At 43.3% G+C, this 14,503-nt stretch overlaps 1 protein-coding gene across 1 annotated transcript in view; it reads left to right on the top strand.

Moving 5' to 3' along the window:
* fat2 (FAT atypical cadherin 2) overlaps positions 1–14,503 on the top strand; it is a 190,602-nt gene that overhangs the window by 54,929 nt on the left and 121,170 nt on the right. The window contains exon 2 of the mRNA XM_063053141.1: positions 9,708–12,963. Within this exon, the coding sequence (XP_062909211.1) occupies positions 9,738–12,963 (3,226 nt within the window). The 5' untranslated portion in view covers positions 9,708–9,737. The remainder of the gene's footprint in view (positions 1–9,707; positions 12,964–14,503) is intronic.

The following is a 14,503-nucleotide window of genomic DNA, read 5'->3' as shown; positions in this document are numbered from 1 at the left end:
TTGCTCTTAACATATCTGTAGAATCCCTTAGGATTCTCCTCAACCTTGTCTGCTAAGGCAACCTCATGCTTTCTTCTAGCCCTCCTTATTTCTTTAATTGTTCTCTTGCATTTCTTATACTCCATAAGCACTTCATTCGTTCCTACCTGCCTATACCTGAATGCACCTTTTTTCCTTAACCAGGGCCCCACTATCTCTTGAAAACTGACATTCTCTACATCTGTTATCTTTACCTTTACAGACAGGCACATACAAGCGTTGTACTCTCTAAATTTCCCTTTGAAGGCCTCCCACTTACCAAGTACATCTTTGCCAGAGAACGGCCTGTTCCAATCCACACGCCAGATCTTTTCTGAAACTTTAAAGGTGTCCTTGATTGTGGGGATGCTCCTGCTCATGATATAGCTGGCTAGACCTATGACCTCCTGCACCTTGTCTCAATCCTGTGCATGGGAGCCTCCACACCTTGTAGTGATGCAACCCATCACTTTGCTCTCCATAGTACATCAGTTGAAATTTGCTGGATACTTTGGTTATGTACCAAATCTCCTGAAACTCTTAATGAGATATAGCCGCTGACCTATGTTCTTTGTAATTGCACCAATATGTTGAGCCCAGAATAGATCATCAGAGATGTTGACGCCCGGGAACTTGAACCCATTCACTCTTTACACCACTGACCCCTCAGTGAACACTGCTGTGTGTTCTCCTGATTTCCCCTTCATGAAGTTCACAATCAATTCCTTACCGATGTAGAGTGCAAGCTTGCTGTTGTTGTGACACCACTCGAGCAGTTAATCTATCTTACTTCTGTATGCAGTCAAGGGAAGAAACTTAGCCCTCGACTAGTAAAATGGTCAGCATGCTATCTTGGTGCTGGAATGCGTGGCCACGCTTGCGGGCTGACCTCAGCACATCTTCAGGTTGTATTGGTTGATAAAGTAATCAACCAATTCAAAGGTTCAAAGTACATTTATTATTGAAATACGTTTGCTGTATACAGTATACAACCCTGAGGTTTGTCTTCCCTCTGGCAGCCACGAAACCAAGAAACAGCATGGGACCCATTCAGCGAAAACATCAATCACCTAATGTGCAAATGGCAAAAAACGAGTGAAAACACATCAAGCTTCAGTTCAGTTCAATTCAATTGAGTGCTGTGTCGTTCATTGACTGCAGGCTGTAGGTAGGGCCAGTATGCCCCAATCAAAATCGCACAAAATAGCAACAAAAAAAAAATGAATAACCATAAACAAGAAACACATCATAACATGAACCATAGAGTCCAATCCACAAACCGCATTGATTAAAACTTGCCCAAGACCCAAGCCTCTGAAACCACCCTCTAGTGCTGTGCATTCACTGTATGTGACAAATAAGTGTATCAAACCCCTTGAGCCTGCTCCACCATTCACTCCTGATCTGATCTAATCACCTCCATGTTCCTGTATTAAAGCATTAATTTGTGGGCATGCAACGTTGGCGCTGGAAGCATGGTGACACTTGTGGGCTGCCCTCAAGGTTGTGTTGGTCGTTAAAGGAAAGGGTACATTTCAACTTTTTACGTGATAAATGAAAGTGAAACTGAATCCTATTGAGGCCAGACTTGGCATTGATGAAGAGTCACATCTGCCAGCTTCTTACTTCCGAATAAGGCTATTACTTGTATCTTTAATTCATTTTTAGGTATCACTGCAAGGTCGGTATTTATCGCCTATCTATAATCGTCCTTGAGAATTTGTAGGTGAGACTGCACCTTGAATTGCCACAATCCTTTTAGGGACGATACTTTCACCAGAGACGTAGATTCAACAATGGAGCAGGAAGACCAATACATTTCCAAGTCCAGATGATTGCGTGACTTGGAGGGAAACCTGCAGCTGGTGGTGTTCCACTGCATAATGTGCCCCTGTTCTTAGTGGTAAAGGTCATAGCTTTGGAAGGTGCAGTCAAAGAAACTGCTGCAAGGAATTTTGCAGATGATGCCATAATGCACTGGTAGCCAAGGAAATTGTTTCTTCCCCCCACTTCCTTTCCTGGCTAGATAAAGAGCCTCAGACCGAAATATTGACAGTTCATTCCTCTCCATAGATGTTGCCTGACATGCTGAGTTCCTCTGCCATTTGCCTGTGTTGCTCTGGATTTCCAGCATCTGCAGAAGCTTCTGTGCTGAAAAACAACACCTAGTATGCCAGTCAAGCAGGTTGTTCTGTCACGGTATCAAGCAACTGAGAGTACTTGGATTGGTAATCATCCAAGCAAGTAAGAGTATTCCATCATGCATTTGACATGTTCTGTAGATGAAGGAAAGGGCTCGGAGAGTCACTTACCACGGGGAGACACGGCCCTGTGTTTGTTTCAAGTCAGCAGTGGCACCCAGGGTATTGACGGCAGTGGATTGGTGAAGGTAATGATACTATTGAATATCAATGGTAGGTGGTTAGGCTGTTTCTTTTTGGAAATGGTCATTGCCTGATACTTCTTGTATATCACCTACCACTTATCAACTGAACACTTCTGCTCCATCCGCCAAGAGCCGAACTTCCTGGTGGCCAAACGTTTTAATTCTAATTCTGATGCCCCATGGCCTCCTCTTGTGCTAAGAGGAGGCCTCCCTCAGGGTGGAGGAGCAGCGCCTTAAGGTGCACACTGAAAGATTCTGGAAAGATTTTGGAAGAGGTGGCGAAAGAGATTGTGGAGGCATTCGTAATGATCTTTCAAGGATCACTACTGGGATGGTTCCAGAAGTCTGGAATATTACAAATGTCACTCTACTCTTCAAGAAGGGAGAGAGGCAGAAGACAGGAAACTATAGGCCAGGTAGTCCGACTTCAGTAGTTGGGAGGATGTTAGAGTTGATTGTTACGGATGTGGTTTCAGGGTACTAGGAGGCACATGATAAAATAGTCGGCATGGTTTCCTCAAGGGAAAATCTTCCCTGACAAATCTGTTAAAATTGTTTAAAGAAATAACAAGCAGTATAGACCATGGAGAATTGGTTGATGTTGTGTGCTTGGATTTTCAGAAAGCCTTTAACAAGGTGCCACACAGGAGGCTACTTAACAAGTTACGAGCCCATAGTTTTCCAGGGAAGATTGTTGCATGGATAAAGCATTGGCTGACTGGCAGGAGGCAAAGTGGGAATAAAGGGAGCCCTTTCTGACTAGCTGCCAGTAACTAGAGGGGTCTGTGTTGGGACTGATTCTATTGATGTTATATGTCAATGATTTGGATGATGGAGTCAATGGCTTTATTGCAAAGTTTGCAGCCAAGATAGGTGGAGTGGCAGGTAGTTTTGAGGAAGTAGAGAGGCTACAGAAGGACTTGGACAGATTAGGAGAGTGGGCAAAGAAAAGGCAGATTGAATGCAGTGTTGAGAAGTGTACTTTGGTAGAAGAAATGAAAAGGTTGACTATTTTCTAAATGGAGAGAAAATGCAAAAAACTGAGGTGCAAAGGGACTTGGGAGTACTTGTGCAGGATTCCCTAAAGGTTAATTTGTAGGTTTAATCTGTGATGAGGAAAGCAAATACGATGTTTGCATTCATTATAAGAGGACTAGAATATAAAAGCAAGGATGTAATGTTGAGACTTTATGAAACACTGGTGAGGCCTCACTTGAAGTATTATGAGCAGTTTTCGGCCTCTTATCTTCAAAAGGATGTGCTGAAACTGGAGAGAGTTCAAAGGAGGTCATGAAAATGATTTCAGGATTGAATAGCTTGTCATATGAAAAGTGTTTGATGGCTATGGGCCTGTATTCACTGGAATTCAGAAAAATGAGGGGTAACCTAATGGTGAAAGGCCCTGATAGAGTGAATGTGGAAGGGCTGTTTGCTATGGTGGGAGAGTCTAAGACCAGAGGACACAGCCTCAGAACAGAGAGGCATCCTTTTAGAATGGAGGTGAGGAGGAATTTCTTGAGCCAAAGAGTGGTGAGTCTGTGGAATTCTTTGCCACAGTCAGCTGTGGAGACTAAATCATTATGTATATTTAAGGCCGAGATTAAAAGATTCTTGTTTGGTCAGTGCATTGGATATGTGGGGTAGGGGTGGTGGGTAGACAGAAGATTGGAGCTGAGAGGGCAGATGGATCAGCCATAAAGAAATGGCGAAGCAGGCTCCAACATGATGCATGAATATTTATTTCTCCTTCCAGTTAAAGAGAAATATCTTCCCCCTCCCCTCTTCTTCTATTCCCCGTTCTGGCGTCTTGCTACTTCTCACCTGCCTGTCACATTCCCTTGGGTCCCCTCTTCCTTCTCTGTCTGATATCACTCTCTTCCTATCAGATTCCCTCCTCTCCACCCCTTTACCTTTCCCACCCACTTGGCTTCACCTATCACTTTCCAGCTATCCTTCTTCCCCTCTCCCCACCTTTTTATTCTGGCATCTTCCCCCTTCCTTCCTGGAGCTGAAGAAGCTTCGATCGTTTGTTCAGTTCCATGGATGCTGCCTGACCTGCTGTTTTCGTCTTGTTGCATGTGGGCATGTTGCTGCTTGATTTGCTGAAAGGATTGGAATGGAATTGGCTATTATACAATTATCAGTAAGCATTCCCACCTCTGACATGATGCAGAAGGTGGTTGGACCTATGACACTGCCCTGATGAGTTACCTCCACAACATCCACAGTTATCTTCTATGGTGGGATGTACGACATTAACCATTGGAGTGTTCTCCCCCTCGTACTCATTAATTTCATTTCTACGAGGGCATCTTGATCAAATGCTGCCTTGATATTAAGTATCGTGACTGGGCGGCATGGTAACATTACACTATTACAGCACTGGAGTTCAAGTCCTGCCACTGCCTGTAAGGGGTTGGTACGTTCTCCCTGTGTCTGCATGGGTTTCCTCTGGGCGCTCCAGTTTCCTCCCACATTCCAAAGACTTACCGTTGGGGTTAGTGAGTTGTGGCCGCGCTATTTTGGTGCAGAAGCTTTGTGACACTTGTGGGCTGCCCAGAACAAACCTTGCTGATTTGATCTGGTTTGACATAAACAACGTATATGTTTTGATGTGGATATGACAAATAGACTTATCTTTTAAATATGCTCAATCTTTAATATTCAGCTCTCTGGCTCATGTTTAGACCAAGGCTGTCCAAGGTCGTGTTGGCTATACGGTATTGTGCAAAAGTCTTAGGCACCTATGTATAGCTAGGGTGCCTAGACTTTTGCACAGTGCTGTTTATTGGCTCAAATAGGAAGGTGGTTGGGAAACAAAAGTAAGAGTACTTAGCTTTGTTTTAGCGTAGTAGTATTAAGTGTTATTTGTTAACTGGAAAGACATAATACACAGTGCTGTGCGAAAGTCTTAAGCACCCTAGCTAGATATATGTGCCTAATACTTTTGAGCAGTACTGTATATACGATGATGCTAAATTTTCTTTGAATTTGAAGGGTGTGATGAAGTCTGGAGCTAAGCGATTCTGGTGATGTCAAGAGAGGCCTTGTCCGCGAAACGTTCAATAGCTTGCGTACACACGTGACTGCAGATGCTGCAATCCAGAGAGGAAAACATTCTGCCGGAAGAACTCCATGGGTCAAGCAGCATCTGTAGCGGCAAAGGGATGGTTGGACTTTTGGGTCAAGATGCCGACCATCCCTCAGCCTCCACGAATGCAGTGCAGCTGAGCCCTCGGAGACTGTCCAGCAGTTTTATTTCTGCTCTGATTTAATAAGTGGATTGATTCAATTTAGTCGGATTTCTTTCACTGAGACAGGTGATGGCAATCACTTTTACGCTGGCAAGATAAAGAGAGGGAACAAAGACAAGTTCCAGCTCTGGCAACATTGCAGAATCTGACATGAAGCCAAAAGAATGGTAGGTTCGCCAGAGGCCTGATTAACAAAGGGCAGGTCAGGCTCAGCTAGCAACCAAGTGGTATTACACAAACCTTTGATTCTGACGATTGATCCAATGGAACCTTCAGAAGCTAGATTTACTGTGACGTTATAAACATCAATGAATAATGAACATCCTATTACGCACAGAACAACCGGACACAGATACCCTGAGGTACTTTTATTCATTAGAGCCATTCTTATTGATACATCTTCAGGTTAGTTTGGGCGTGAGGGTGAAGCCTCTGCACGCTTGACCTCAAGGGTGAACATAGGAGCCAATAAAAAACCATCAGCTATTACATTTCTAGCATATACTTGGCAACAACACTGAATCACTGAATGACAGAACTTGCTAAAATGTTTGCTTTTGAAGATGAAAGTACACTATGCATTGATGTACTAGGTAGAAATATTTTAAATACCTGTGGCTTTTATCATTGTTGTCTGATTGATTGTCAAATTAGTACTTTCTTTAATGTCTCTGTTTTTATATCAACTTGTTAAATAATATAAAAGGAGAGAATACTCAGTATAAACACGAGATGCTGGAAATCCAGAGTAACCCATAAAAAATGCTGGGGGCTCTCTCTGTGGAGAGGAATAAACATTCAGCTTTTTGGGCTGAGACCATTCATCATGATCAGGATCGTCAGTCTGTTAGGAGTGATAAGGCATATGAACTCTCCTTGATTGATAAGCAAATCAGCACCAAGCTTTTGTGGATGTTGATAGACCATGATGCTGAAATATATCCATAAGACCATAAGACAAAGGAGCAGAAGTTGGCCATTCGGCCCATCGAGTCTGCTCTGCCATTTTATCATGAGCTGATCCATTCTCCCATTTAGTCCCACTCCTCCGCCTTCTCACCATAACCTTTGATGCCCTGGCTACTCAGATACCTATCAATCTTTGCCTTAAATACACCCAATGACTTGGCCTCCACTGCTGCCCGTGGCAACAAATTCCATAGATTCACCACCCTCTGACTAAAAAAATTTCTTCGCATTTCTGTTCTGAATGGGCGCCCTTCAATCCTTAAGTCATGCCCTCTCGTACTAGACTCCCCCATCCTGGGAAACAACTTTGCCACATCCACTCTGTCCATGCCTTTCAACATTCGAAATGTTTCTATGAGGTCTCCCCTCATTCTTCTAAACTCCAAGGAATACAGTCCAAGAGTCCAAGATGTTCCTCATATGTTAACCCTCTCATTCCCGCAATCATTCCAGTGAATCTTCACTGTACCTTCTCCAATGTTAGCACATCCTTTCTTAAATAAGGAGACCGAAACTGCCCACAGTACTCCAAGTGAGGTCTCACCAGCACCTTATAGAGCCTCAACATCACATCCCTGCTCCTGTACTCTATTCCTCTAGAAATGAATGCCAACATCGCATTCACCTTCTTCACCACCGACTCAACCTGGAGGTTAACCTTAAGGGTATCCTGTACGAGGACTCCCAAGTCCCATTGCATCTCAGAACTTTGAATTCTTTCCCCATTTAAATAACAGTCTGCCCATTTATTACTTCTGCCAAAGTGCATAACCATACACTTTCCAACATTGTACTTCATTTGCCACTTCTTTGCCCATTCTTCCAATCTATCCAAGTCTCTCTGCAGACTCTTCGTTTCCTCAGCACTACCGGCCCCTCCACCTATCTTCGTATCATCAGCAAACTTAGCCACAAAGCCATCTATTCCATAATCCAAATGGTTGATGTACAATTTAAAAAAGAAGTGGCTCCTACACGGACCCCTGTGGAACACCACTGGTAACTGGCAGCCAACCAGAATAGGATCCCTTTATTTCCACTCTCTGTTTCCTGCCAATCAGCCAACGCTCTATCCACGTATATAACTTTCCCATAATTCCATGGGCTCTTATCTTGTTAAGTAGCCTCATGTGTGGCACCTTGTCAAAGGCCTTCTGAAAATCTAAATATACAACATCCACTGCATCTCTCTTGTCTAGCCTACTTGTAACTTCCTCAAAAAATTGTAATAGGTTTGTCAGGCAGGATTTTCCCTTAAGGAATCCATGCTGAGTTCTGCCTATCTTGTCATATGCCTCCCGTACTCTGTAACTTCATCCTTGACAATCGACTCCAACAACTTCCCAACCACCAATGTCAAGCTAACAGGTCTATAATTTCCTTTTTGCTTCCTTGCCCCCTTCTTAAATAGCGGAGTGACATTCGCATATCCTTGGATACGCCGGGACACATCATCAATGATGTAACCTGGGGTCGTCGGGTGTTTCGGGTCTTTCAGCATCTGTCACCCAGGCAACCCAGCCAGGGTTGATCAGGCCCTGACTTGTGTCCCTGCTGCACTGGTCCACGGGTCATACCTCTTGATCTGCCGCCATCTGGAGGCTCACTCAGCAGCCTCTGTGATGGTCCTGATGGCTCTTTTCTTTGCAGCCCCCAAAATGCCAAGGAGAAAGTAGGTTCCCATGACGAGCAGCCAGCAAAACTTCTACACCCCACCTCTATAGGCTCAATAATACTGTTTGAGTTACGTGGGTTGAGTAGACTTAAATTAAGTATAGAAAGTCACAAATAGGCCAGGCTAATAGATGTCACCTTCTCTAAATACAATTCTTTGTTCAAAGTTCAATAGTTTCATTATCACCAAAGTTTAATGTATTATCAAAGTACATGTATGTTACCATATGCAACCCTGTGACTAGACAATGGGAAGTCTCAATGGCAGCACTTCACCAGATCATCCTGAGTTCATATTGGGTCAAATCTTATAAATGAGTGGAAAATTGATAAATCTTCGATAAGCCAGTATCTGATTGTTTAGAAATTCTAATAGTCCTCCATCGACTAAACTCATCAGGCTGGAATGTGAGCCGGGGTCCAAAGCACAAGCGCGATGTGGTGGCCAAAACGAAGGCTTGTGGACTGTGGCCAGGACAGAGACCGAACTGTGGATTGAGATGGGGTTGATGCCTGGTTAACCGGGGGTCAGGGGCATGGCTAGAATTTTCCCTGGAGCTGGTCCCCAAGTGCTTTTGTATTTCCTGTTCCCTTTGAACTCATGGGGTCCACTGGAAAAAAAGTTTTATCCCTCTAGATAACATGTTAAAATCACTGGAAAAATGTGTTATATTTCTACGTAACACATGAATATAGACTCAGTCCTGTACCTAATAAGGTGACTGTCGAGTGTATGTTCATGGTCTTCTGCTGCTGGAGTCCATTCACCTCAAGGTTTGACATGCTGTGTGTTCAGAGAGGCTCTTTCTGCACACCACTGCTGTGCAGAACAGTGCACACTCTGAGTTATTTGAGTTACTCTCACCTTCCTGTTAGCTTGAACCAGTCTGGACAATCTCCTCTGACCTTTGTCATTAACAAGGTATTTTTGCCCACAGAACTTATGCTCATTGATGTTTCTTTTTTTTGCCCACACTCTTCTCTGTAAACCTTAGAGGCTGTTTTGCTGAAAATCCCAGTTTCTGAGGTACTCAGACCACCCCGTCTGACAGCAACAATCATTCCACAGTCAAAATTACTCAGATCAGGGATTTCTTCCCCAGTCTGATGTTTTGACAGAACAACTGAACCTCTTGACCATTTCCGCATGCTTAATGCATTGAGTTGCTGCCGCATGATTGGCTGATTAGATATTTGCTTTTACAAGCAGTTGTAGAGGTTTACCTAATAAAGTGGCCACTGAGTGTAAGTGAAATAAGTGTGTGTTTGCATACTAATAGGAGTAACTTCCAATAGTCCAGGACATTTGTTGGAACGTAAAAGTCCTAAGGGTGGTACATTACCAGAATTTTACTGCGAGGAACTTTTGATGCCAGGCAGCTAATGACTTTCCATTGCTCTTACAGAGTTCAAGAAGCACATCAATGTGATGAACCATGGCAGCAAAGAGCTTACAGTTCATAGCCATTTTGGCAGTGGTTGGCATCTCTGAAGTAAGCCTAGAGAAACCATACTCCTCGCCTTTCAAATTCACCCATCATGTTTACAATACTACCATCTACGAAAATTCCTCCCCCAAGACCTATGTGGAAAGTACCATTAAAATGGGCATTCAGATTACAGATGCCATCATGGACATTCGATATAAAATAGTTTCTGGAGACAATGCAAATATTTTCAAAGCTGAAGAATATGTGGTAGGTGATTTCTGCTTTTTACGCGTAAGAACCAGAAGCTCTAATATGGCTGTTTTAAACAGAGAAGTTAAGGATCATTATATACTGACAGTCCAGGCGTCTGAAAAGACATTCCATCATGAAAGCTGGACCAAAGTCATGATACAAATCCTTGACAGGAACGACTTGCGTCCACTTTTCTCGCCTCTGTCATATGTTGTTTCCATACCAGAGAATGCCCCGTTGAGATCAAATATCGCCAGAGTCACGGCAACAGACGCTGACGTTGGAAGCAATGCCGAGTTTTATTATGCCTTCAAGGACAGGACCGACATCTTTGCTGTTCATCCCACCAGTGGGATTGTCACGCTGGCAAGTCGCCTAAATTACACAGCGCTCAAGAAGTATAACCTGCAAATCTTGGCAGTGGACCGCATGATGAAGCTGCATGGAGGCAGCGGGATCGGTAGCATAGCAAAGTTAAGCGTCAGTGTGGAGGAGGTTGGTCCAAAGGTACCAGGTATTCTCTCTGTACGCCTGGTTCCTCCTGGATCTGACCACCATGTCACATATGCTATTATCACCGCAGAAGAAGGAGCTGAAACGGTGGATATTGTAAATGGGGATCCATCACATCATTTTCGACTGGTTCCTTTCTACTACAGCAGTCGGGAGTTCAAGCTCATTTATAACAATGAGGCCAACTGGCCGAGCAGTCCCCATGGTTATAACCTGTCTCTGCAAGCAAGGCAGAAAGGCCACCCCACAAACAAAGCACCAATAAAAATCATTCACATACCACCCAAACAGCCAGAAGAATTAAAGTTTGAGAAAGACCTCTATGAGGTTAAATTGTGTGAGTTTGCACCCCCAAATAGCCCTGTTGTGATGGTTAAAGCTCATCCTCAACTTCCAAATCAGGCATATCATTTGGAACGTAGTCATGATAGTGCAAGGTTTAGGATAAATCCTCATACTGGCTTCATTACCACTGCAGGTCCAATGAATTTCCTGGAACAGTCCCACTTTGAACTGAAGGTGAAGGCCACTGCTGGACAGATCTCAACAAGAGTTCTTATCGATCTCATAGACTCCAATAATAATTTTCCAGAGTTTATTGCATCTTCATACCAAGGGAGTATTGATGAAAATGTTCCAGTTGGAACAAGTATTTTAACAGTGAATGCCACTGACAAAGACCAGGGTGAAAATGGCTACGTGACATACAGCATTGCCAATGTGGCTCCCGTTCCATTCAACATTCATCCTTTCACAGGGACCATTGTGACAGCTGAGGACCTGGATTATGAACTCATGCAGCGAGTCTACCATCTGCGAGTCTGGGCCTCTGACTGGGGTTCACCGTATGACTATGAGGTGGAAGTCCCTGTCACGATTTACTTGAAGAACCTGAATGACAATGAGCCGCTATTTGAGAAGAACAATTGCCAGGGTAACATTTCAACAAACCTCTCCACTGGGCACCTCATCACCACTGTCTCGGCAGTCGATGCAGATGAACTGCAAGGAATCAAGTACAAACTGTTGTCTGGTAATGAACTGGACTACTTTGATCTCAATCCGATTTCTGGAGCCTTGATGTTGAAGAATCCCTTCCCTTACAGCCCGGGCAGTGTAATGTCCTTTCATCTTAAAATCACAGCCACAGATGGGGAGAACTACGCTTCTGCTATAGATGTTAACCTCACTGTTACAGACAATGCAAAAATGGTCAGCGTACAGTGTGAAGACACTGGAGCAATTAAACAGCTCGCAGAGACCCTCCTACTTTCTGTTAAGCCTCATCACCAACCTCATGAGGACGATTCCTTTTCCTATGCTCACGTCATCAATGGCCACACTCCACAATTTGACGTCAATTTCCCGAACTCCATTGATGTAAGAGAGGACATCCCGGTCAATTCAACCATCTTAACTATTCATGCGACTGATCCTGACTCCGGTTTCAATGGTAAGCTACTTTACGTGATTGCAGAAGGGAATGATGATAGCTGCTTCATTGCAGAGATGGAGACCGGTGATCTAAAGGTGATATTACCCTTAGATTATGAAACCACAAATCTTTATACTTTAAACATTACAATATATGATCTTGGTAGGCCCCAGAAATCCTCTTGGAGGCTATTGGCAGTACACGTGCTGGATGCAAATGATAATAAACCAGTATTTTTACAGGATAGTTATTCAGTGATAGTTCCTGAAAACATAGAACCTGGAAGGATTGTAACCCAATTGAAGGCTGAAGATAATGATCTGGGAAACAATGGAAAAATAGAATACTCGCTCCTGACTGATACCAAAACGTTTTCCATCGATAAAAATTCAGGTACCGTGTTCGTCACCGGTGCATTAGATAGGGAACATCATCCAGTACATGTTCTGAAGATCGAAGCCAGAGATCAGCCTCGCTCAGAACCCAAACTTTTCTCAACCACTGAGCTAACAATAGTCCTAAAAGATGTTAATGATAATCCACCGAAGTTTGTCCCAACATTCTACAGAGTGAGAGTTCCTGAGGATCTTCCAGTGGGGACTGTCATAGTTTGGCTGGAGGCCTTCGATCCAGACCTTGGAGAGGGAGGTGATGTACACTATAGCCTATTAACTAAAGAGAAAACCTTCAGAATTGACAAACTTGTGGGAGCAATCCGCATCAATAAGCAATTAGACTTTGAAAGCAACCCCTTCTATAATCTCACTGTTCATGCCACTGATGATGGGAAACCATATTCTCTGAGCTGCACGGGCTATGTGGAGATTGAAGTGACTGACGTCAATGAAAACCTTCATCGTCCTCGCTTCTCTTCCATTGCATTCAAAGATGCTGTCAGTGAAGGGGTGCGTGTGGGAACCCCAGTGATGAGACTTACTGCACAGGATGAAGATAAAGGGAAGGATGGCGAGATTCGATATTGGATCAAGGGTGGGACAGGTCTAGGAGTCTTCACAATTCATGAAGAAACAGGTAAGAATGTAAGCAGAAATGCTAAACAAGTACAGACACTGTTAATTTACCTAGTCATAATTACAATTGCATTGGATGAATGTCAAAGTGATTTCATTTTACTGTAATCTCTGAAAAGGTAATTTGAATAATGGGAATCACTGAATGTTTGAAACTGAATATTGAGAGGCATATATAATATGCAGATGAGTTAAGCTTATAAAATGTTTCTTTTTACTCAGTATTACTTAAGATGAAACACACCACTACCTAGTCATGCAAGGTATCTCTATAATTCTCAAAATGTATTGCGTAGCGTCCATGTGAAGAAGAACAATGGTTCATGTACTTTGCTACTGTATGCCCTTGTTCCTCTCCATGCCTTGTGGTGCATCAGGCAGCAACCTTCCCTTTTTGTTAGACCGCCCAGTAGTCAGAGAGAATTGGAGGAGCACATCTGTAGAGAGATAGCAGACCGATGTAAGAAACAGGAAGTTGTAATAGTAGGGGATTTTAACTTACCACATATTGACTGGGACTCCCACACTGTGAAAGGGCTAGACGGCTTGGAGTTAGTCAAATGTGTTCAGGAAAGTTTTTAAAATCAATATATAGAGGTACCAACGAGGGAGGATGCAATACCTGATCTCCTATTAGGGAACCAGACAGGTCAGGTGACAGAAGTATGTGCAGGCAAACATTTTAGGTCCAGTGACCATAACGTCACTAGTTTCAAGTTAATTATGGATAAGGATAGGTCTGGTCCTCGAGTTCAGGTTCTAACTTGGAGAAGGGCCAATTTTGTGGAAATGAGAAAGGATCTAGGAAGAGTGGATTGGGATAAATTGTTTTCTGACAAGGATGTGTTCAGTAAGTGGAAAGCCTTCAAAGGTGAAATTTTGAGAGTGCAGAGTTCCTGCATGTTCCTGCCAGGATTAAAGGCAAAGTCAACAGGCATAGGGAACCTTGGTTTTCAAAGGATATTAGCGACCTGGTTAAGAAAAAGAGAGGGGTGTATAGCAGGTGTAGACAACAAAGAACAAATGAGGTACTTGAAGGGCATAGAAAATGTAAGAAAATACTAAAGAAGGAAATCAGGAAGGCAAAAAGAAGACATGAGGTTGCTTTGGCAGATAATGTGAAGGTAAATCTGAAGGGTTTCTACAAGTATATTAAGAGTAAAAGGATAGTAAGGGACAAAATTGGTCCCCTAGAAGATCCAAGTGGCTGTCTATGTGTGGAGCCTCACGAGATGGGGAGATGTTAAACAGTTTTTTTGCATTAGTATTTACTCAGGAAACCGGCATAGCGTATATGGAAGGAAAGGAAACAAACAGTAGTGTCAAGGAACATATAGAGATTAAAGAGGTGGAGGTGCTTGCTGCTTTACAGCGAATAAAGGTAGATAAATCCCCCGGGCCTGACATGATATTTCCTTGGACCTTGAGAGAGACTAGTGTAGAAATTGCAGGGGCCTGGCAGAAATAGTTAAAATGTCCTTAACCACGGGTGCGGTGCTGGAGGATTGGAGGGTAGCTCATGTTGTTCTGTTGTTTAAAAA

The sequence above is a fragment of the Mobula hypostoma genome, chromosome 7 (assembly GCF_963921235.1).
Source record: "Mobula hypostoma chromosome 7, sMobHyp1.1, whole genome shotgun sequence".
In the NCBI taxonomy this organism is placed as follows: Eukaryota; Metazoa; Chordata; class Chondrichthyes; order Myliobatiformes; family Myliobatidae; genus Mobula; species Mobula hypostoma.
This window is presented reverse-complemented; position numbering and strand designations above follow the sequence as displayed.